The 23,207-nt window shown below is 39.9% G+C and overlaps 1 protein-coding gene and 1 long non-coding RNA gene across 2 annotated transcripts in view; one reads left to right on the plus strand and one right to left on the minus strand.

Moving 5' to 3' along the window:
- Positions 1-2,025: 2,025 nt before the first annotated feature.
- FBXO9 (F-box protein 9) overlaps positions 2,026-23,207 on the minus strand; it is a 41,124-nt gene continuing 19,942 nt past the window's right edge. Inside the window, exons 3-13 of the mRNA XM_059400235.1 lie at positions 22,849-23,004; positions 20,678-20,735; positions 19,178-19,277; positions 17,018-17,148; positions 15,743-15,857; positions 14,283-14,401; positions 13,976-14,066; positions 13,195-13,290; positions 12,769-12,862; positions 10,501-10,652; positions 2,026-2,633 (exon numbers count right to left, since the gene is read on the minus strand). Coding sequence (XP_059256218.1) covers positions 2,525-2,633; positions 10,501-10,652; positions 12,769-12,862; positions 13,195-13,290; positions 13,976-14,066; positions 14,283-14,401; positions 15,743-15,857; positions 17,018-17,148; positions 19,178-19,277; positions 20,678-20,735; positions 22,849-23,004 — 1,221 coding nt within the window. The 3' untranslated portion in view covers positions 2,026-2,524. The remainder of the gene's footprint in view (positions 2,634-10,500; positions 10,653-12,768; positions 12,863-13,194; positions 13,291-13,975; positions 14,067-14,282; positions 14,402-15,742; positions 15,858-17,017; positions 17,149-19,177; positions 19,278-20,677; positions 20,736-22,848; positions 23,005-23,207) is intronic.
- On the plus strand, positions 2,651-10,563 carry LOC132017965 (uncharacterized). The gene is made up of 3 exons (XR_009404430.1): positions 2,651-4,752; positions 7,442-8,210; positions 10,473-10,563. It is a non-coding gene; the product is annotated as an uncharacterized LOC132017965 (long non-coding RNA).

Here is a 23,207-nt window from a genome sequence, read left to right on the forward strand (position 1 = left end):
TAGTGCTGGTTGCCACCAGTATCTGACTGTCTAGTCTCAGCGGGGAGAGCCCCCAACAGCCCTGAGCCCTCCTACCTTGCCCTCCACCAAGGTGTGAGAAGGGGGTTTGTGGAGGAAATGCAGCAGCAAGAAAGCCGACTCCAGGGTTAGTGCTTAGGCCAGAGTCCCCGTGAGGACAGCTGAACAGTTCAGGCAGGAGCTGAAATGCATGTTCTCAAAAATGTTTTATGGATTTTTTAGGAGTGACTGTACCTACTGCTCTGTCAGCTTCCCCTGGTACTTGCTGGCTTCTGTAATGTCCAAATAGAGCAAAGGAAGGACATTCCTGAAGTTGAAAGGCTTCTGTGGCAGGATTTGCAAAGAACAGTAGAAAAAGGCTACACAGCAAAAATTCCTTCTGGTTAGTTATCTTTGGGTGTGTCTTTGGGTATTTTTTGATTTTCTGTCATTCTAATATTCTCAAAATAAATGTATATTGCTTTTGTTTTAACAGTCTGGTTGCGCCTGGGTGGCTCAGTGGGTTAAAGCCTCTGCCTTCGGCTCAGGTCCTGATCCCAGGGTCCTGGGATCGAGCCCCATATCGGGCTCTCTGCCCCGGAGGGAGTCTGCTTCCCTCTCTCTCTGCCTGCCTCTCTGCCTACTTGTGATCTGTCAAATAAATAAATAAATAAAATCTTTAAAAAAAAAAAGTCTGAATGTGCTGGGCAGGCACCTGCATGGTTCAGTCAGTTAGGTGTCTGACTTGGTTTCGGCTCAGGCCATGATCAGAGTCATGAGATAGAGATACCCCCCCCCCCATCAAGGTCTGTACTCAGCTCTGAGTCAGCTTGATTTTCTCTCTCCCTCTGACTTCTGACCCTTTCCCCTGCACTCTAAAATTAATATTTAAAAATAAAATTTAAAAATCTGTACAGAAAACAGTTTAAAAAATACTGTTTTCAGCTTCAAGCTAAAGATGTAAGGGTTGCTTTAGCGGGCACAAGAAAAGCTTTGAACTTGGTACCCACTGGCTGTCTGTGGCAGGTCTTGACTAATCCAGGCATGGTGGCCAAACAAGAAAATCTTCAATTCCCACTCTCCGTAGGAAATTCTTTTCTAGCTGTATTTGACAAGGTCCTAATAAAAAATCCTTTTAACTTGCATTATCAAAACTGCTGGTCACATGAAGAGCCACCTTACCTTAAAAACAGGGAGGAAAGCAAAAAGCCTAACTTGAGGGAAACACCATTTCTCAGATGACTACAAAAAGCCAGTTGAAGTAGGAGTCTCTTCTTTTCAAACATACTCTGGGATGTTTGGTTTTCACCTTAAACATAACATGCATTAGTTTTTTAAAAGACCTTTCCCATATCGAATTGCAGGAACTTAGGAGGTATCTTTTATTTTATTTTTTTATTTTTAATTTATTTGACAGACAGAGATCACAAGCAGGCAGAGAGGCAGGCAGAGAGAGAGGAAGGAAAGCAGGCTCCCTGCTGGGCAGAGAGCCTGATTCAGGTCTTGATCCCAGGACACTGGGATCATGACCTGAGCCGAAAGCAGAGGCTTTAATCCACTGAGCCACCCAGGTGACCCAGGAGGCATCTTTTAATGTCCACATGAACTTGAAAGCAGCTGTGGCTGCAGCTGCTGATTTCTGTAAGTGTGTGCGTCTTTGACTCTAGCTGTGTTTGAATCACCCAGTAGAGAGCTGACTCTGGGAGAGGGCTGCCTGGCGCCAACTCTGAGACCACACAGCAGTGGCATCGTCACTAGGGAGGCAACACAGCACACTCAGGGGCTGGCGCTCTTCTCTGTTTGAAATCTGGATATAGTGGGGACTGGGTTGACGTGATCGTCTGCTGTGTTCTTTGAGGAACAGAGATACCCAACTGAGTTTGTTGAAGGGCTCTCGGCTGGGGTGTGGAGATCTACAGTCTGCAGCTACAGAGACCATGGATAGAAAAGAGGCAGGTTCCTAAGCTTTTGCTGGCTACCACAGGGCTGTTTTTTACTCTGATGTGTAAGGAAGGCCATCCAAAGGCATTTTGTTGAAAGAAAGGTTTATTATTTTTATTGGTCAAACAGTCTCAAACAAATTCAGAACAAGTTTTCACATTTTGAGCCTTTAATGCAAAGACACTATGTCATGCGTGAGAGAAATGCTGACCCAGGGGAGCCCTCCCCTGAAGCAATTAAATACCAGGACGGTCAGGCAGAAGGAGACTTGTGGGACAGAATTCTGCTCAGAAATCCTCTTGAAAAAGGACATGATTTAAAGCTCATCTGAAGATTTTTCACAACATAATGTGCCTGAACAACCTGTAATCTCAACTTCTTAATTTCGAAACAAAATACCCCAAGTATCAACTATCCCTTTTAAATAAAAAAAATAATCAATTTATACTCTTCTTAAAAGAACTCTAACAATGTAAAATAAGTTCCAATTCCATATATATATATATATGTACATTTATAACTTAGGTGCTCTTTTGCTCTATATACTTTTATTCATGCAACAGTGACGAGGACTGGATGTGAGGCCCTACAGAGGCCTCTCTGAAAAAGCAGTGTAGCTCCTCACTCTGGCGAAGAACAAGGGGGTGTACATCTTGTCAATCTCAAAAGCAGTAACTGCAGTCTCACCAGTTGATCTGGAAAGAAAGCACAAAATTACCAGTTACAAGGAAATTTCAACTTATTTAAAATCCTTACATATTTATAGGGGAGAACTTATCTGGCGCTTTAGTCTTTTATATTTTTATTTCATCTCAGTAAACTAAAAATGATAGCAGCATGATAAGAGAAAACTGCAGGCCTAAAATTGTGTCACTTAGACCCAGTTCCCAAACCAGGGCCCAATACCTAATCTAAATGCATTCTCAAATCAGTCGGGAATCTCAGAAGATGTGTCTGCCACATGGGCCTTCTCCACCCCGCGAAGGAAGATGAGGTAGCCTGCAGGGTACGACTCCCTGCTCCTCCCTCTGAGGGAAAGCAGCACAGCCTGAAACAATCCTTCTTGCCCCTACCCTCCTTTTATAAAAACCTTCCAAGTTTGTGCGACTCCTCTGAGCTCCCCTCTGTACCCTTGAGATGGGATGCTGCCCAATTCAGGACTTGTTTATTAAAGCCAATAAGACAATTAACAGATTTGGTGGCAGCAACAGGATCCAAAGTGAACTTGCGGCAGCGCCTGGGGATGAGAAAACATAGGCGTGGAACCTGTGAACCTTTGGAGTTCACTCTTTCTCACCATTCTGAGGGCCATGGGTAAGTTCCTCTCGGTTATGGGTTCTTTGTCATCACTGCTGACACTCAGGCTCCCCAGCTACGTGGTGTCCCTTTACAAGGCAGGATGGCTTGTACAGCCTATCGCTAGTGGGGATCTTGGAGACCAAAAAGCCGCAAGAATTGGTAGGGATGGGTCAAGCATTTAAGGCCTGTTACAAGTGCTCAAAACCTCAAGAAGACTGCTGGGATAGGTAAGTTGATCGTGAAACAGGTTAGCCTGGCACTAGGTCAGCTACCAATCTCCAGAAACTTCCCAGGCACGAGGTACCCTGCGAAACACACACCACCCCCAGCCCCACAGCACATCCCTTTCAGGTTATCGGTTAGCTCAGAGGGTCCCTAAATTCTGAAGGGTCAAGTATGCCACCTTCTGGCACACCTGCTTATTTCATGTCTAAGAACTACAGTCCCAGAAGTTTCAGGTATCTAGCAAAAATGACAAAATCTTCCTAAGCTTGTTTTGTGTCCTGAGGAACTTGGCTTGGTAACCACAAGGTCCCAAAATAGACTGATGTGGGTTGACTCTGTGACTAGCGTCCTGCTGGAGCCCTCAGAAGATCATGACCTAGAAGTACAATGGCTGTTACGTGGAGGGTTCCAATTAGGTAAGATCATTTAAGAATGAGACCTGAAAGCACAGGTTCTCAATTGAACAGAATGGGATACCCATTTCATGTGGCATGCAGACACCTCCAGAAGGTTTCAAAATTCCAAAAACAGTTTCACTGAAAGGTTTTATTGCAAAAAAGTTAAAAATTAAAAAGAGAAAAACGTAGGTACCTATAACAAGACTGTAAGACTGAGTACTCGTTCTCATCTGAATTGTAAAAGACTACATAAACATCAACAAAATTCAGCCAAGTTAAGGGCCTTACAGACATCCTGTTATCTGCCTTCTAAACAGGGCCCTCATATGAGCCCCTGCCAGAGCTGACAAAGCTGAGGGATTTTCTGATAACTGCTACATCATTCCTTAGACAGTCAAGGGGAGACCAGGAGATACCAGATCATGCTGAGGGGATCCTGGACAAACTGGCAGAAGCCAGCAAAAGGTGAAAATTCTTACCAGAGTCTGCTGTTCCAAATCTCTGCCTGCCAAGTCAAACAGAAAATAAAATCACACTGTCCTTCCCTTCTAAACCCAGGCCCACTGGTTAGTGATCCCTTCTCTCCCAGGGACAGCTACTGTCTTTCCTGTTTATCTGGTTTTGCACAACTGGGTTGGCTTTCTGCCTGCTTGGGACAGGCAGGTTGTTGGTTCTGTCTTTTGGCCATCACTGTGAGTGATTCTAGATTTCAGATTTTAGATCTTCTAGGGAAGTTGATATCCTCTGACCCTCCCTGCTGATCCATCTTTTTCACCCAACAGAATCCATTCAATACTGCCCAAAATACGTAAAGTTACAACGATGTACCCAGAGGGGAAAAAGCAAACTGAGGATACTACAGTTGGACAGCTGCAGCAAGCTCTGATGCCATGTAAGTTCGACAACCCAGTTCTCTGGATTGAACTGAAAGCAGTCGTCCTTGTGTTAACACATCTTTACAAACCAGCAATGTAGCCCTCCAGGCAACCGAAAATTCCCCTATTCCTTTACCAATCCCAAAATGTCCCCTGCTCACCTCAGACAGCTTGTACAGTACTGGCCTTTGGAAACCAAATTTCTTGTAGAAGGAGCCTGCATTTTCTCCTGTGCTTTTTAAATCTAAATGTTCAATGTTCTACCTGGTCTTCTCCAAGAATTCCTTAGTCCATCTCTTTAAGTTTTGTATTTTAAGGAGATGATTCTTTTTTTTTTTTTTTTAAAGATTTTATTTATTCATTTGACAGAGAGAAATCACAAGTACACTGAGAGGCAGGCAGAGAGAGAGAGAGAGAGAGAGAAGGAAGCAGGCTCCCTGCCGAGCAGAGAGCCCGATGTGGGACTCGATCCCAGGACCCTGAGATCATGACCTGAGCCGAAGGCAGCGGCTTAACCCACTGAGCCACCCAGGCGCCCTTAAGGAGATGATTCTTATCAAGAAAAAACAAAATGGGCAAAGTCATTTGGAACTTGATGTATATAAAGAAAATCTTTACCCACGTGGCCAGGTAACCTCAACACATTCAACCTACCAGGAAAACAAACGTACATCGACTTTGATAAATCCTGAATTTATTTTAGGGCAGGATTTTCAAAACCAGCAATAAGGTCTCTGATCCAACCTGTTCACATGTGTTTATACATGTCTGTTAGTTATGTGGTACTTTCCACTTATGATATTGCTAAAATGAATTTGTAAAAGCTCTATTTAGCGGGTTTGAAGGCAAGTGCCTGTATTGGACGGGCATTCTGAAAATCATAAAGTCAGAGATTAACCCAAATGGTTAAGTGCATGTGATCCAGGAAAACATATGATATAAAAGCTAGATTATGGCTGATGGTTTAATTAACAGACATGGTTTTAGTTATCAACATTAAATATTAAACTTATTCTACCTGAGTTTACTAGCCATATAAATTCACGTTCTCTAAGATGTAAACACACAAAACATAATAGCTTAGGAGAATGGCTGACTTTGTCTAGCGCTTTAGACAAAGTGTTTGTAGTAATCTAAACTAATTCAGGACAAATAAAGCTAAGCAAGACAAAAGTTTATAAATGAGATTTTTTGCCAATATATGTCTACTTCGTTTTCCCAAACTTTTTTTAATAGCCTAAAAAACCTTAAACTGAGTTAGGTTAAATGATGAATTAAATTAAATGCATTAAATATCTACATCATTTCCAAATAAGATAAAGTACTAAAACATTAATAAACATAGGTTTATCTACTTTTGGCTTCATACTACAGAGAAACTAAAAGATTTATAAATGCTAATGCTACACTGAAACATATAAAACATCGCGCGCTTCAAGAAATTTTAAAATGTATTCCTAAGTAAGTGAATTTTTAAAAAACACTAGTTTAACAGTTCAAAATTGCTAATTTCTTAGCTTTCGTTAGAAATTAAGGGTTTGTTGTTGTTGTTTTTTAAAGATTTTATTTATTTGACAGACAGAGATTACAAATAGGGAGAGAGGCAAGCAGAGAGAGAGGAAGGGAAGCAGGCTCCCTGCTGAGCAGAGACCCAGGACCCTGGGATCATGACCTGAGCCGAAGGCAGAGGCTTTAACCCACTGAGCCACCCAAGCGCCCCTAGAAATTAAGGTTTTTAAAGGTTGAGAATTCTAATATCTTTGTATGCCAGGAAAGCAGGATATGTTTTTCATAAAATAAAGTATGAGAAAAAGGGATATACTTTTCCACTAAGGATAAAGAAAATAAGTTTGTCCTAAAATAAAGCTGGTTGTTAAAGGAAAAAAAAAAGACAAAATCGGGATGTAGAAAAGAGGTTGTAAAAGGTTTGTGGAAACAAATCTTTAAAAAGGAATTTAACGTGTGATCAGACAGGGTAAGATTAAAATATATTTTTAAAAAATGAGTTTCAATACAAAGAAAGATAGTACAAAATTAGAATTTAGTTTTCTCTGTTAAAACAAAGTTTTCTTGAACTTTGGTCTGCTTTTGGTAAGACTACAGTTTCAAAACAATCTATAATCCTACTTTTAAGGCAAGTGCTTTAAAACCTTTTTAAAAAATTCTGACAAACTTTCAAAGGACCTGTTAAACTAATGAGGCTTATTCGCTGTTAAGTGAATACTAAGCCTTCTCTGTGGCACAACTGGCTCATGTCCACCCTGCGTCCACAAACATGGCCCCCCATCAGCAGACTTGCCAACAGCCTGCTTCTGAACCAAAGACAGTGAAATGAGTGAGCACTGACTGCAAATTAAACACACACGGAAACCCAGGATGGCCCGGTTCTTCCTCGCTCCCTGACAAATCCTACTTTTTAATTTGTGTATTCCTTCACCCATCACAGCACACTGACAAAGACTCAAATTATAAGCAGACATTCATAGACTTTTGTGAAAATACAAAAACACTCCACCATTAATGTCTGACCTGTTTGGTCACCACCACTCACCATGCCCCACCCCCATAACCTAATTTTGTTCCCAGAGGCCTCCAATGTCTGCCCTCTGGATCCTTTGAACGCTTGCAGCTGAACCTCATTCAACTGCCACTTAGTATGGATGGGTGATCAATAGGTTCTTATTCTTTTTTTTTTTTTTTTTTAAGATTTTATTTATTTATTTGTCAGAGAGAAGAGAGAGTGCACAAGCAGGCAGAGCTGCAGGCAGAGGCAGAAAGAGAAGCAGGCTCCCCACTAAACAAAGAGCCCGATGCGGAACTCAATCCCAGCACCTTGGGATCGTGACCTGACCTGAAAGCAGTGGCTTAACCGACTGAGCCACCCAGGTTCTCCTAGCTTCTTATTCTTTTATGTATGTCTTCTAGATGGGTTGAGATTTCCCCTACTGTAAGACTGATGTCCTTATAGGAAAAACCAACCAAAAAAAAAAAAAAAAGACTTAAAACTGTGTTTTCCACTTGGGGTTATATTTCCAAATCACATGAGCCTCAACGAAAACCTTACAAGCTTCTTGGAATTCTATCAATACACAACCTTCTGATCCCTTGGCGTCTCATGCTCGTGTGACCAAATACTTAATGTCTTATGCTCAAGCCTGTCATCCATAGATTCAAGAAGCTTTCCTGGATCCCAATTCAAAGAAACCTGTTGATCATAGCCTAGAGTTTGGTGACTGTATAAACAATGCCAGGGGAAAACTACCCTCCAGCCCCACTGGAAAAGGACCTTTCCAGGTGCTCCTGACCACTGACACTGAAGCCCAATACACATCACACAGAAAAGGCTCCAGTCGACACCTGGTCCTGTACAGATGCTAGAGACCTCCACACATCAAAGGGACAAGCAGAAGTAGCAAACTTCGAGGCAATCGTCTTCCACCCCGGATGACAGATGGACTTCATACGCTGACTAAATGTAAGCCCTTTCTCTTTCCCTCTCCTTCACTCTGGCATTGGCCTGGAAAGAAAACACCCTCATCTGTATCTTTCAGGCCACTGCGTGGGAGGAGTATAACCTCTGGAATTTAAAACAATCTTTTATTTCAGGCTAGGAGATAATCTAACTGTGCTTCTAACTTTTCACAAGCAAAATTAACAGATCATCATTGGTAGAATCTCCTAAATTTATGTTGTTGAATTAAAAAGGAAACATTTACGATTCATATTCACTCCTTTTCAGAGGTCCCAATTTCCTTAGTTAGGGATACATATAAATGAGGCTCTGACCAATTTTCAAAATTACTGCAAAATCTGCTGCACACCACAAAGACCCCTGGACTCTCTAGCCAAAGTTGTTCTTGATTATCTCTTTGCTGAGCCAGGAGGTGGGTATCTGTGTTTACTATCAGTAACATATTACTATCAGTAATCTTGCTTTTCATTTAGCATTCTGACAGATGCATTTTCCTACATTATTACTCTTGAGAAGTATTTAATAGTAATTTAATAATTATTTATTTAATAACAATTAAATAAAATTTTCACTGTCTGCCTGTACCACAATTTCCCTAATAATTACCTCCTTTTTAAAAAAGATTTTATTTGAAGAGACTGAGCACAAGCAGGAGGAGGGGCAGAGGGAGAGAGAGAAGCAGACTCCCCGCTGAATGAGGAGCCTGATGTGGGGCTCAATCCCAGGATAATGACCTGAGCTGTAGGCAGACGCTTAACCAACTCTGCCACCAAGGTATCCCAGTAATTCCCCTTCTGTTGGAGATTTATGTTGTTTTCATTGTTTGGTAATTAAGCTGCTCAGAGGGGATTCTGCTTGTCCCTCTCCCTCTGCCCACCTCTGCTCTCCACCCCTCTCTCAAATAAAATCTTTTTAAAAAAATGTGATATTTTTTATTACATCCTTTGAAAAGATTCCTTAGGAATGCTAATAAGTAAAACACTACAGACATTTTAAGAATCTTGTTAAAATGTAATTTAAAAAGAATTATAATCCTAAAATAGAATTTAGTGACTTAATATTTGCATGATCAACAGCATCATCCCAGTGGGAGAGGGAGAGGAAGTAGATAGTAAGTAATACTACTACAGCCTTTCATTTTTGTCCCCCAAAGAGATAAATAAAAAGGAAGAAAATTCAAGTAACTTTATACATAGTCAATGTGAGCATTAGCAGTTACAAATGACACCTATAAAAATGTCCTTCTTTCTCCTAAAACATGATGCTTTCTATTTATTTGGTACTCTGCTGGGTTTGATTTCTTTCTATGAGAAGAAAACAGAACATTCCACTGCATGGTTTACTAAGAGGAACAAAAAGGAGATATATGACTGCTGGGTAAGAATGAAAAAAAAAATGCTTTCTCAGTTCTCAGGACCTTTCATACTAGTGGGGAAAGCATGGAAATAAGCCACAGAAAGTTTTCAACCCTGTGGCTAAGGTTGTGAAGTAGATTAATAGAAGGTGACCTCAAAATTTGTCTCCAAGAATTCTGGATTCCATTTTGGAAGCAAGAGCCATCAATCATACACCAATATTCTTTCAAACCTGACAACAGCAAACCTCACTATCCACACAAGTTGATGGTTCACTTACTTCTATACTTTCTCACGCACATTGTTGTGTTCCTTAATTACTCCTTACAGGTAAATTTGAACACAAAAAGCTTTAAATAGGAAACACCTAATAGATTTGGCTTTGGAATATGTGACATCCTTTTAGAAGACATATCCTCCTTGCTACAATTTTATTAAAATCAGTGTATAATCCCAGAGGGTAAACCAACTGGAAATAAAAGTTTTTAAAAAAATGGTAAGAGTGAAGCACTGGAGAAGAAAAAAGATTTGAGGTTTTAAAAGTGCCTTGAGTAAGTCAATGAGGATAACACATGGACAGCGTAAAGGTGACAGTACCATTCTAATTCCAAAGTGGTGGCACCTGTTCCCATGGCCACTGGGGAGAGCACCACCTCCTGCTCCACTCTTCTGCGTGCCTGACAGACTCCTCAGAAAAGACAGTCATTGGCCAGGGACTCTCTGTGGTGCCACTATCACACTGACAGCTCTCTACCTAGAGCACAGCAAACTCTGGAGGCGTCTACAGGGGCCCTGTAATACTCTAATGTAACGTCACGGAACGTAAAGTGGTTTCATAACAGAACGTTAACCCTGAGTGCTTTCAAATCAGTTTGCTGAGCCTGATATGAAGTACACATTTATTGTGCAGCTTTGGCATCTGTACTACATTCACCTACCTGTACGTGACGTGACAAGAATGATGGATCCAGATGAGTTTGTTGAACCTCTGGTGGCCACTGGAACACAGCTGGAGCCCCACATGAAAACTCTGATCTGCTTCTTGTACGGGAACACGACGGAAATATCTGTATTTGTAGTCAAGTGGTTTCTATAAAAGAAAAAGTGTGTCAGCTATCATGAACCCCCCTCAGTGATACATAAAACTATGACAGGCACCTATCATGCAAAGGTAAAGTAAAAGTAACGTCTTCTCTGCACACGGCAGGGGGGGTCTTGGGTATCAAATGAGAAGGTGGATGAGTGCCCTGAAAAAATGGTAAGCCCTCTAAAAACAAGGTTTTCTCTCCTTCATCGGCTCAGGTACTCAACACAACCACCCCAAGTGTTAAGTATGACTGTACACTGCTGTTTAATGGCTAAAAGAATGAAGACCCCAATCGAGTCCCACATCGGGCTCTCTGCTCAGCGGGGAAAGTGCTTCCTCCTCTCTCTCACTGCCTGCCTCTCTGCCTACTTGTGATCTCCCTCTGTCAAATAAATAAATAAAATCTTCATTCTTTTTTTTTTTTTTTTTTGAAGACCCCAGGAGGTCAAACAAGTTAACCAAAATTACACAGCAGTTGCAGAGTTGGAAATGAAAACTTCTCTTTTCCATGTAAGCCTAGTATTTCCTTCTACTGAAAATATGGGAATTTTTAAAGAGGCAAAGTGATAAATTGGTGAAAGATGCAGAAGCGGCATGGAGCAGAAACTTACCTTTTGCAATAACAGTAAAAGAGTCAATGAAGAAACAGATGTGGACAAGGTTCATTAGAATCACGCTTTTGCAAATACTGGTGCTAACAACACAAGAATGCCAACACTATCCATGGTTTCACTGTTACCATATTCTGAAGAGATAACTGGTACTCAACATAGGAGTTCCTATACCCTTTTATAAGGTAAGACCTAAACAAGAGCCTCACACTCCCCAGTTCTGCCCTCAGGAAACTCATGGCCAAAGCCACAGCCACAGCAGCTACCTCTGCCCCTTAGACAGCTGCCCCAGATCCCCAGAGCCTACCCGAGGCAGGCAGAGAAGCCAGCCACCAGCGGCCACAAGGTGAAGGGACTCCAATGAAACCCTGCCCTAACTAACACATGATGCTAGGGAAGAGAGGAGGATCTGATACAAGGAAAACATCTGAAAACCATATTAATTTTTTTTTTTTGAAAGATTTTATTTATTTATTTGACAGAGAGAGATCACAGTAGACAGGCAGGCAGAGAGAGAGAGAGAGGGAAGCAGGCTCCCTGCTGAGCAGAGAGCCCGATGTGGGACTCGATCCCAGGACCCTGAGATCATGACCTGAGCCGAAGGCAGCGGCCCAACCCACTGAGCCACCCAGGCGCCCTGAAAACCATATTAATTATAAAAGTATTAGGCAAGGGGCGCCTGGGTGGCTCAGTGGGTTAAGCCTCTGCCTTCAGCTCAGGTCATGATCTCAGGGTCCTGGAATCGAACCCTGCATTGGGTTCTCTGCTCAGAAGGGAGCCTGCTTCCCCCTCTCTCTCTGCCTGCCTCTCTGCCTACTTGTGAACTCTCTCTGTCAAATAAATAAATCAAATCTTAAAAAAAAAAAAAAAAAAAAAAAGCATTGGGCAAGTATTTATTCCAACTACATCACAACTGACTCCTTTCATACCCATTTTTAAAACCAGGATTGAAAAACACAAGAAAAGTTGTGAAAAAAAAAAAATTAGGCCCTCAATGTGTTAGAGTTAAAAATATTCTGGAATGTAATAATTTGCTTGGCATTTTTTTTTCCTTTTGTAAGAACAGGAAGAAGGAAATTATCTTACTTTAGCTTATTTCCAGTAGAAATTGAAATTCTCTAAGAACATCCTTGAGAAAAAATTATCTATATAAACTACCTTAGAAAGGAAATCCCTTATGATTCAAAATAGGGATAGCTAAAAAACATATTCAGGTATAATTTTACTAGTTATTTCGTAGCACATTTTGGCTTTACATTTTCTAATGTAAAAAACCTAGACCAGAAAAAGAAATCACTTAGAGATAAACAAGCTGATCCAATTAACCACCCCCCTACATTTCAGAAAACCCTCCAGCTCTCTTCAGAGAGATGTTTTAAGTCAACATACATTTTGTGTAACAGTATACATTATGAAACAGTATTTTCTTATACTTTCTAATCAAGAATGCTTGAGTAAGTGGAGTACTGAAATAAACAGAGAACCTTTAATTCCAATCACATACTCACCTCTTCTTTTTTCTTGGTTATCACAGCAAATACTTTGGTCTGATTGTCTGTATCTTGTGATAAGCGATAATGACCCAACAGAATTGCATCAGTTCTAAAAATTAAAAAGTACAATTTAAGTCCAAGTCTATTAATCAGTTGTTGCATGTATTTAAATAATTTAGGAAGTAATGTGTTCTAATAGCGGTTACTCAACTCGCCCGAGGAGAATCAGCTAGGATGTGAGTAAACCTAGTTTGCAAGGGTTCTAAGACCTACTGAAGCACACTCCCTAGGCAGAGAGCCCCAGGCACCAGTGTTTTTCCTAAGGGCCCCTGCAGAGTGCTGTTTTCATCAGCCAGTACTAAGTTAAGGAAGCACTGGATTACATTAACCTGCAAGTAACCACAGAAAATGTGAACTGGACAGACAACTACAGAAAAATACCTAGTATTCCTAGTTCTTAAGCGAGGAACAATGGACTGGGGCTCCTCAGGGGTTGTCAACACCATCACAAGGCCATCAGGGAAGAATCTTATGTACCTGTGTAAAAAGAAAAAGAACACCAAAAAACACCACACACACACACACAGTATAAAATATGTCCTTGTTTCCTGGCACCTAAACCTGTTCACTGCTGTGAAATCAAATCAGAAATACCATGGGCCAAAAAACCGGCAAAACAACATTAAAACAAACATGACTGGCAACCCATGAGGCTAGAGAAAAAGAAGTGAAACAGTCTGTTATTTTTCTTAGAGGGAACTGTCAAACTTTCAGTTTTATTCCTGAATAAAAATAAATATACCTCCGTTAAAACTGTTTTTTTTTTTCCCCTAAAGCACTAATTAAGGTCAAGAGTATGACCTAATGATCATACACAGTAGTTCACATGTCTCCTTATTTCTCAAGGCTAGTAACATCTGCTGGACAGTATGGCTGAAAGAGCACCAGCTAAGTGAAAAGGCAAATGAATCCCACCAAAAGCAAAAAACAATGAAGAGCTCTAAAATGTAAAGGGATTCTTCAGTTTAGAAGCTAGGAGGAATTAAATAATTTGTATTAACCTCTTGGTTCTTTGAGTTCAGTTCCTGTTACAAAGCTGGAGAAAAATACTGAGGGTCATTTTGTGGATAAGTGTGAAGGCCACAAACAGCTGCCCAGTAACTAATGAACTAATACTTGGAGAGAGAGAATTTTTCACTCACTCAGTTTACTACAGTTGTACCTGTAATATTCCACTTGGTGCCAGGCTCTATAGAAACCATCAAGAGACTGTTCCCCTTGACGAATATATGTCGTTTTACTGATATACACTCCTATAAAAACAAAGTTTTGAGATTTTTTTAGTTTGGGTTTTTTTTTTTTTTTAACAGTTAAAATCAACTAACATGTTTCCAGCTTTATTTTTATTGTGGTTTCCTTTAAGAATGATTAAAGTACTTAGATCTGTTACAGAAAGTTAAGACTGTGTACTTATCAAAATCAACATGCTAGACCACTATTTCTCCTAAGTTCTGAAGAGTTCAACTTACCATCAAACCGAACACGGGGCCTTTCTAAAAACATCTCCCTCCAGGATGTGTACGGAACAAGCTTAATACAGCTTCTGCCCCAAACTTTCAAGCAGGCCAAACGCCATATCTCAGGGTCTCTAGGTAATAAAAGCATAACATCAACTTATAAAAAAGGCTAAGTCCCTAACCGCAGAAATACTTCTGCAAGAATTTGATGAGCACCTGCAAGGCACTGACCAGGGCTCTGGAGACAGACAAGGCAAAGGCCCTGCCTTTCCTGGTGGGAAAGCAAACCATACTAAGAAAACAAAAGTTTCAGATAGTGTGCTCAGTGCAAAAACAAATGAAGCAGGGTAAACAGGCAAGGACAGCTAAGGTGGGGGAGGAGAGACTACTTCAGGCACAACGACAGGGAAAGTACCTGGGCAGAAGCCACAGCAAATGCAAGGCTCTAGGTGGGAGGGTGTCTGGTGCGTTCGATGAGGACCACATGGTTGCAGCTAACTAAGCCAGGTTCACAGGCTGCATGACTGGAGGGGCAGTGAGGGGCTTACAGGCTATTTAGTGACATGGATGCCACTGAAGAGCTCTGAGTATGATTTAGGCTTTCTAACTCTGGTCTGCTCTCTGGGTGCTCTAGGGGTGTAAGAGGGGAAGCAGGCCACTGCCATAATAACCCAGGCCGGCTGTCATGGGCAGAACAAGAAGGGTCCCTGGACAAGGGGCAAATGTCAAATTAAAGATCTATTTTTACGGTAGCATCAACAAGACTTTGCTATGGGATTAGTGTAGAAAACTGAGTTTTGTTTTGTTGTTTTTTTTTAAGATTTTATTTGAGAGACAGAGTAAAAGAGAGAGAGCACAGCAGCAGAGGGAAAGAGAGAAGCAGGTCCCCTTGCTGAGCAGGAAGCCTGACACAGGGCTAGATCCCAGGACCTCAGGATCGTGACCTGAGCCAAAGGCAGACAGTTAACCAACCGAGCCAACCAAGTGCCCACAAAGGATATATTTTTATGTAAAATATCCATGAAAGATTGCCAGTCTCAAATCATTTTATACTAAACTATGATTATTCTTCACAAAGCAGTATTTTAAAAAGTATAGGATAACTTCTGATGGGCCAAAAGAAAATGCTAGTGCAATCTAAAGTTAAGTCATTACCACGTAATGGTATTTATAGAGTTACTGTGAAGATGACTCAAGTTTATTTTCCTAGCACAATTCTTTTTCCAAATCAGCTAGGATAGCATGCAAACTGCTCTATGGAAGTAATATGTGTGACTACATCTGCACCCCGGAAATCCACTGTACTCTGGCCTTTAAGGGCTAGGTGGTTTGAGGAGATCACATAAATACAGCTTAGGCAAAACCATCCATTCTAAGTTTTTACTGAATATCTATCAAGTTTCTTTATCGAAACTGGCAAAAGACCGTAATTCTTTCTTCACCCCTGCCTGAGTTGTTTAAAGATGAAGTACCTGGCACAGATATAGAATCCTCTGCACACCTGCGACAGCTGCTCTAATGACCTGAGGTCCAAGTCGCTCGACACCACCCATCGGAAGATGTACATTAGGACCTCCATCGGCAACACTGCAAAGAAAACATCGTCCCTCCAGCGACCCTCCTTGGCCATTGGACGGTCTCATTCTCGGGCGCAGGCAGCTTCACTACTCCCAGACTTTTTGAATCACAGTCTCAGTATGACTCAGTAATAACAGTTTCGGATGTCAAGACACAAATTTTTCTTCAGTATAGAACAGATCAGAAGCTACTTTTATAAAGCACATTTGCCTTCAAAAGATCATTTTATCACCAAGAGATTTTAAAATAAATTAAACTCTGATATGTGTATATTTATATCTAATTATGTATGTATACGTAATCCATACTGCATTTGCTGACACTAAAACTAACTTTCATCTTCTTGAATATTTTCAAGTGTCTTTCTCTAGAAAACCCCAAAACTAAACAACACTTAATGTATGGAAAGAAAGAAACATTCATTTTTATTAAGATCTTTTTATTTATTTGAGTGAGAGAGACAGAGTGCGAGCACAAGCCAGAGGGGCAGAGAGAGAGAATCTCAACCAGACTCCGAGCTGAGCGCAGAGCCCGACACGAGGTTCGATCCCAAAACCAGGAGTCTGGACGCTTAACTGAGTGAGTGGCCCAGGTGCCCCAAACACTCATTTTTAAGTATGCAGCCTCTGGGGCGCCTGGGTGGCTCAGCTGGTTAACAGCTGCCTTCGGCTCCAGTCATGGTCCCAGGGTCCTGGGATCAAGCCCTGTGTCTGGCTCCCTGCTCAGCAGGGAGTCTGCTTCTCCCTGTCCCCTGCCTGCCTGCTGCTCCCTCTGCTTGTGCTCTCTCTCTCTCTCTCTCACTGCCTCTCTCTGTGTCAAATAAAAAGATAAAATCTAAAATAAATAAATAAAATGCAACCTCTCTCAGGCTGAAATGCCTCATGACACCTGTCTTCCTCTAATTTTCTTGGGCGGCTTCAGTAACTCAGACACCCTTTTAAATCTTCACTGAATCACGAAGGGCATCCTTGAACTGTACTCCAAACTCCTTTCTACTTCAGATTTTGAAAAGCTTATTAGTATATGCAAACAGTAATTATAACTAGCTGTCCCAACATACTCTAAACTAGAGCAATTATTTGGCTAGTTATCTGGCCCTGTAAGCTTGGAAAATTTAAATCTAAAGTGCAAGTGTGCCTCCCTGAGTTCTAACAGCCATGTATGCTTACCCGATATGTGAGTCTGATTGCTCTCCAGCTCAGGCTGACACAGTTTGAGCACAGACTCCTGGAACGTGAGCTGCTGCTGGAAGCACGACAAGAGGTCTGCCATCTTGCTGTCATCGTCATTATCTTCCATGCTGAAAAAGGAGGGAGGTGAAAAAATTAAGTGCTTTGCTCCACAAACAGAGTTTAGAAACTGATTTTTGATAGTACTTTCGAATCTGCTTTAGAAAAAATTATCTAAATGCAAACTGTCTTAACTACTTTTTTGATTTGATATAAGTTTACTCTGCCTCACAAAGGAGGGCCATACCAAATTTTTTGGCGAAAAAAGCTTCAGCCATTTTCATTCTCACCCAGGAAGAACTAGAATTTTGGATACAAAGGTTGAGATTTAATTAGTCCATTTTACTGTAGAGATTCTTGAGTTAGTGAAAAAGATAATTTCAAATGATTTTTAAAAACTTATGTAAATATATTCCATACTAATGTGACTACAATCCATTCTAACTGGATAAAAATCAAATATACAGATGTCATCTGCAGTACTTACTTACCAAGGGTTTTTCTAACAGATGTGCCTTACCACCCTACCTTGAGAGAGGAAAATATGTAATTTAAAAATCTTATTTAGCAGGGTCCACAAATCATCTATCAACCATCTAAACAAGGGTAATTCCGTGTTTAAAAAAAAAAAATCTGCCTTTAATTTTTGTTGAATTAACCTTAAAAGCGATCAGATGTACAAAGCAGCTTCGATGAGAATAAGGTCTGAAGACGAAGAAGGGCTAATTATACCACAAGAAAGGCACATGTGGCAGAGGCTAGATGGGTACAAGCGCTGCTCTACCAGCACTTCACAGAAGGCAGAAAACAAGAAAACCAGGAGAGTGACTTTCAGGGATTATTAGACCTGATAAGAAAAAAACACCTTTATCCTTCAAGAACTTTCACTGCATCTGGGCGTGTACAAAGGGATGGGAGAGAAAAGAAATGCTTCTTTGACGTTTTTAATAAAGCCTTTCTCAACAGCACCTGCACTATTCATCAAACTGGCCGAGAGCTGGGTCTAAACGCCCGCCAGAGTATAAAGAGGCTTAGAAAAAGCCCACAATTCATTTTGAGTTTCAACTACCTCACACTATTAAATTTCATTTGGTGAATAACACCACTAGCCTCCAAGTTTAGACAGTTAAGACTAACTTCACTGTGATATTTTTATTATCCAAAGCTTGAGTGTTAATACTGCAAGCAGTTAAAAAAAAAACACTGGCAATGAACACATGTTATCCATAAAGGTAACTTCTTTTTACCTCATGATGGAGGTAATACCGTAACATAATGGTAGTATTTGATTACTAAAAACACTATTTTCCTATGTATTGCTCATTTCTAACCTGACACTCTCTCACGGGTAGAGAGACTCTCCTCTCTCTAATATCAGCAAATTGAGCTTCTGGAGATAGATTAAGCCAAAAACCAATTTTTTATAATTGGCTTGCAAATCTTTTGATCTTTATCCATGTAAAACTATCAATGCCGCTTTATGACTTTGATGCAAGAGGCATCTATCCATAGAAACATGGCTTCTATCCTGCACCTGGGCTTTTAAACAAACATTGTCTTAACAATGTCCTCCCGGATACCTTAAGAGAATAATAAAGTCTTGTTATAATTCAGCATTTTCTTAATAAAATGAAAAACCTTTAAAAAAAAAAATGTGTAACTTCAAACATATCAAAAAGGAGAAAAACTAGTTTGATAAAACCCCATGTACCCATCACCCAATTTCAACCATTAGCAATATTTTGTCAGCTTTGGCCTAATTATATTTTAATAAATTTGACTTTTTAAAATAGGTTTCAGGAAGGTGAACTGTGTCTTTTAATTTACTTTCAATAATCACTGCTTTTATTTAAAAAAAAAAAAAACTCTTGCCACCTTATCTTTGTTGTATCTGTTGAAAATGTGCGTTTCTTTATTTTAATCTTAACATTTCCCTAACTAAAAACAATTTCTACAACTTTATAAACAAGTCTTTGTGCTAAAGACTATATAATTTAACAGAATTACCACCATCTTCTTACCATGTTAAGAGTCAACAGGGCAAAGACGCTTAACTTTAACAAACTCTATGTATTACTGTCTATCGAATTATATACGCACTAGCTGTTTCCAACGCCATCACCATCTGGAGACCGGGTATAAGTAATCTTGAACTCTATATCAGGTACAAGTTGCATAGCCCTACGATAAAACTTGATGGCTAAAAGAAGAAATAAAGCTAAATTAGCTATGACCACACATTTTTTGTCATTTCCTTTGATTACCTATTAACTGTGGTTTAATTTGGTAATTTTCTTTACAAACAGCCAAATTCCTTTTTTCTACATGCAGTAGTAGTTCAGTGAACAAACTTATTTCCAAGTCTTACTACTCAGAAATAACCTTTCTTTTTTCTAAAGCTAACACATTATAGCAGCTTAAGGACTGTTAGCCCTTCCCACCTTTTCCCTCAGCCTTGTAGTTAGAAGCGATCTTATGTGGTTGTCTTTCTTCACACTTTGGAAATGCAATTGCTGTAAACCCAAGAAAAACACTTTTAAGCAGCCTTTTGTCTCTAGGATGCAGAGTTAAGGATAATCAAATGCTTCCTACTAGGTAGAAGAAAGACTTTTTTAAAAAATTAATCTTCAAATCCAATTTCCTTTAGTCCAGCTGCCTATTACTTAGCTAAATAACATTTAAAACCTATTTTCTTGTAAGTTCTTGGCCAGGTGGTTTAGAGCTATGGTATTTAGCAATCTCTCCCACAAAGCTATACAACAGAACTTGAGACTGCAGAAGCCAACCAGCTCTTCTTCCCACAGACAGACTCTATTCAATTCAATATATTCTGCTGTGTTCTGTTACTCTGGGTAAATTACTGTACATTAAATGGAGATGAGACTCTTACAAACTAATGAAGACTGTGGAGGGATCTCACCATTTGGGCTCTTTTAATATCTGAGTGAAAATATCACTAGAAGAAACTTGCGAGTAAAATGCAGTAATCCTGAAAATGTTATTTTGAGAACATTTTCAAAGTGATTCAAGCACAAGCATTTTTCCCATGCCCCAATTATTAGCTTTACTATCACAAAATGGAAGCCTACTTACACACCTAATACAGTAAAATACCCCACTGCTCTGTTTGTTTATGCATTTCTAATGGGTTAATAAAAGAAGTAATTAAAAGAGGTAAATAAAAGAGGTAATTAAAGCTGAGGGGTAATTTCTTAGTGTAAAATGTGAACTACTAAATACGTATATGCTCCAGAAACTATCTTTTATATTCCCCTCCTCTGAAGTAATTTTCACCCATTAAAGAATACACTATTTTAAAATGATAAACAGTTATTTTTAAGACCTTAATATAATGAAGAATTAATAAATACTAAAACCTAAACATAGACCAATATGATGATGGTTCACAGCGATATTTTTTGAAAAGAGGTTATAGAGAAATACAACATTTAGTTTTGATTTGGTAGAAAACAATTTTAAATATAGGGAGACTGATGTCTACATACCAAATATATTCTAGTTAAAAAAAAATTGTTCAGTAACTAAGAGTTGTTATTAGAATTGTCATGACATATGATCCTGGACCCTGAGTTTTTTTACCTTCATAGAGAGCTCCATTCTGTTCTTCTTCTACTGCTTTTAGGAAGAGTTCTCGAGCCTATAAAAATAGCGAAATGGAATTTTTGAAAGTCTGTTTTAAAAATGAGTACGCATGGCATTACAGCCTTTCTAACACAAGGGCCAGAATGATTGGACACCCACAGGCAAAGTAATGAGCCATGACCTAAACCTCACATCTTACAAAAAAATCAACTCAAAAATGGATCATGGACTTAACTGTAAAATAATAAACTTATAGGAAAAAGAATTCTTTAAATCTTGGAGACCTATGGCTGGGCAAGGAGTTCTACTTGATCCAAAAAACACAATCCACAGAAGGAAAGGTTGATAAACTGGAATTCATCAACATTAAAAACTTTGGCTCCACGAAATACCCTGAGGATGAATGTAAGCCACAGGCTGAGAGAAAGAATATAAGAGCCATTTACTCAACAAAGGACTGTATTTAGAATAAAGAACTCTCAAAACTCAACAAACACAGGCAGTGCAATTAGAAAAGACAATAGATTATACAGAGAGGAGAGAAAGGTGGCAAAACATGGAAACATAAAATGGTGCCGCCACCCTGGAAAACCCCTGGGCAGTTTCTTTTAGCCAAACAGGCACTTACCATACAACCCAGCAACTGCACTCCTAGGCCAGAGAAATGAAAACTTAACATTCATGCAGAAACCTGCACCTGAATATTCGTAGCAGCTCTATTAATCACCAAACACTGGGAACAACCCAAATGTCCTTCAACTGGTGAATAGTTCAACAAACTGGGGTGCACCCATACCATGCAATACCACTGAGCAATAAAAAGGAACAAACTACTGTTATAAACAAACCTGGATGGACCTCAGGGGAATTCTGGTGAGTGAAAAATGCCCATCTCAGAAGGTTATATACTGGAGGATTCCATTTTTGCACCATTTTTTTTTTAAAGATTTTTTCTTTATTTATCTGACAGAGATCACAAGTAGGCAGAGAGGCAGGCAGAGAGAGAGGAGGAAGCAGGCCCCCTGCAGAGCAGAAAGCCCGATGTGGGGCTCGATCCCAGGACCCTGGGATTATGACCTGAGCCGAAGGCAGAGGCTTAACCCACTGAGCCACCCCGGTGCCCCTGCACCATTTTTTTAATATCAAAGTTAACAGAACTGGAGAAGAGATTAGTGACTGCCAGTGGGAAGGAATGGTCAGGGAGTGGGGGACGGGAGAGAACTACAAAGGTGCAGAAAGAGGGAGTCCTGTGGTGCCACCGCAGTCCAGATCTTGATTGTGGTGGTGGTTACAGGAAGCTACACATGTACTATTTATATACATGCACATAAAAAAAGTGCTTACAAATCTGGGAGGTCCGAATAAGCGCTGTGCATTATACCAATGTCTATTTCCTAGCTTCTGATATGGTATGGTATTATAGCTATGCAAAGTATCACGGCTGAAGAAGAAAGGGTGAAAGGTGCATGGGGCTTCCCTGCACCTAGGTTTCTGTAATTATTTTCAAAATAAAAATTAAAACAAGATGAATATGGAAGTTTTTAGTTATCATGGTAATTTCAATTACTTAATGCCAGATTGCTTGTAAAAATATTTTGTGTAAACATGAGCGCCTCTATGGAACAGGAAAAATGGAAAGTGTAATGTGCCTATGTCATGTAAGTACTAAAAAGAGGTTTATTCACCAGGTTTCTTAGACAGCATGCCAAATATTTTCAGTGTAAGCACTTTCAAAGTTTTCCAGAAGAAGGAAATAATTAATGCATCATTATACATTGGTTCTACTCAAAATGTAACAAAATACTGCTTTAAGACCTTTGCAAAGGTGTTAACAGTTGAACAAGTTTTTTCTCCTTTTTTAGCATCGAACTTTTGGAGACCAAATGAATCTTAGCCATCTATAAATTGCCAAAGACAGTTCTATGAAGACACTGTACCTCTAGAAAGAAGCCTGTGAGGAATGGTGGTATCATCCAAAGCACCTAAAAGTAGTAGTGAAGGATGGACACACCAGTATACTTCTGCACATGAGGAAAAGTTTTATTTCATAAGGTACGTGCTTATGTCACCAGAATACAATTACAATGATCACTTATTTACGACTCTAAAAACTCTCATGTATAATTGAAAAAAAAAAGTTCCTTTGTCACAATGTCCATAATACTTAACTTTTCTTCTTTTGCCAGTTCTTGCTTTCCTTTGGTGTCTGGTGCTTTCAGTAAAGAGCCTTTTGATGCTCTGCAAGGCCGAGTTTCTAAATTGCTAGAGCCTACACCTGGAGCAAGTTCAAACATCCACTGAGCTCGGAACATCTGGAGCTGTGCCTAAGGAAAGAAAAGGACTTTAGGGCTCATCAAGGAAGAGCAGCTCAACCCCGGACAGTTTATCAACAGGCCCGATATCAATTTCCATATAAATGCATACTTAAGACTAGGAAACATGGTCTTTTAAATTACTAAATCAATATCCATTCAACATGTTACCTTCTAAAATACTGTTCTGCTTAAATCTTCGAAAAAAAAAAAAT

This window comes from Mustela nigripes, chromosome 5 (assembly GCF_022355385.1).
Source record: "Mustela nigripes isolate SB6536 chromosome 5, MUSNIG.SB6536, whole genome shotgun sequence".
NCBI lineage: Eukaryota > Metazoa > Chordata > Mammalia > Carnivora > Mustelidae > Mustela > Mustela nigripes.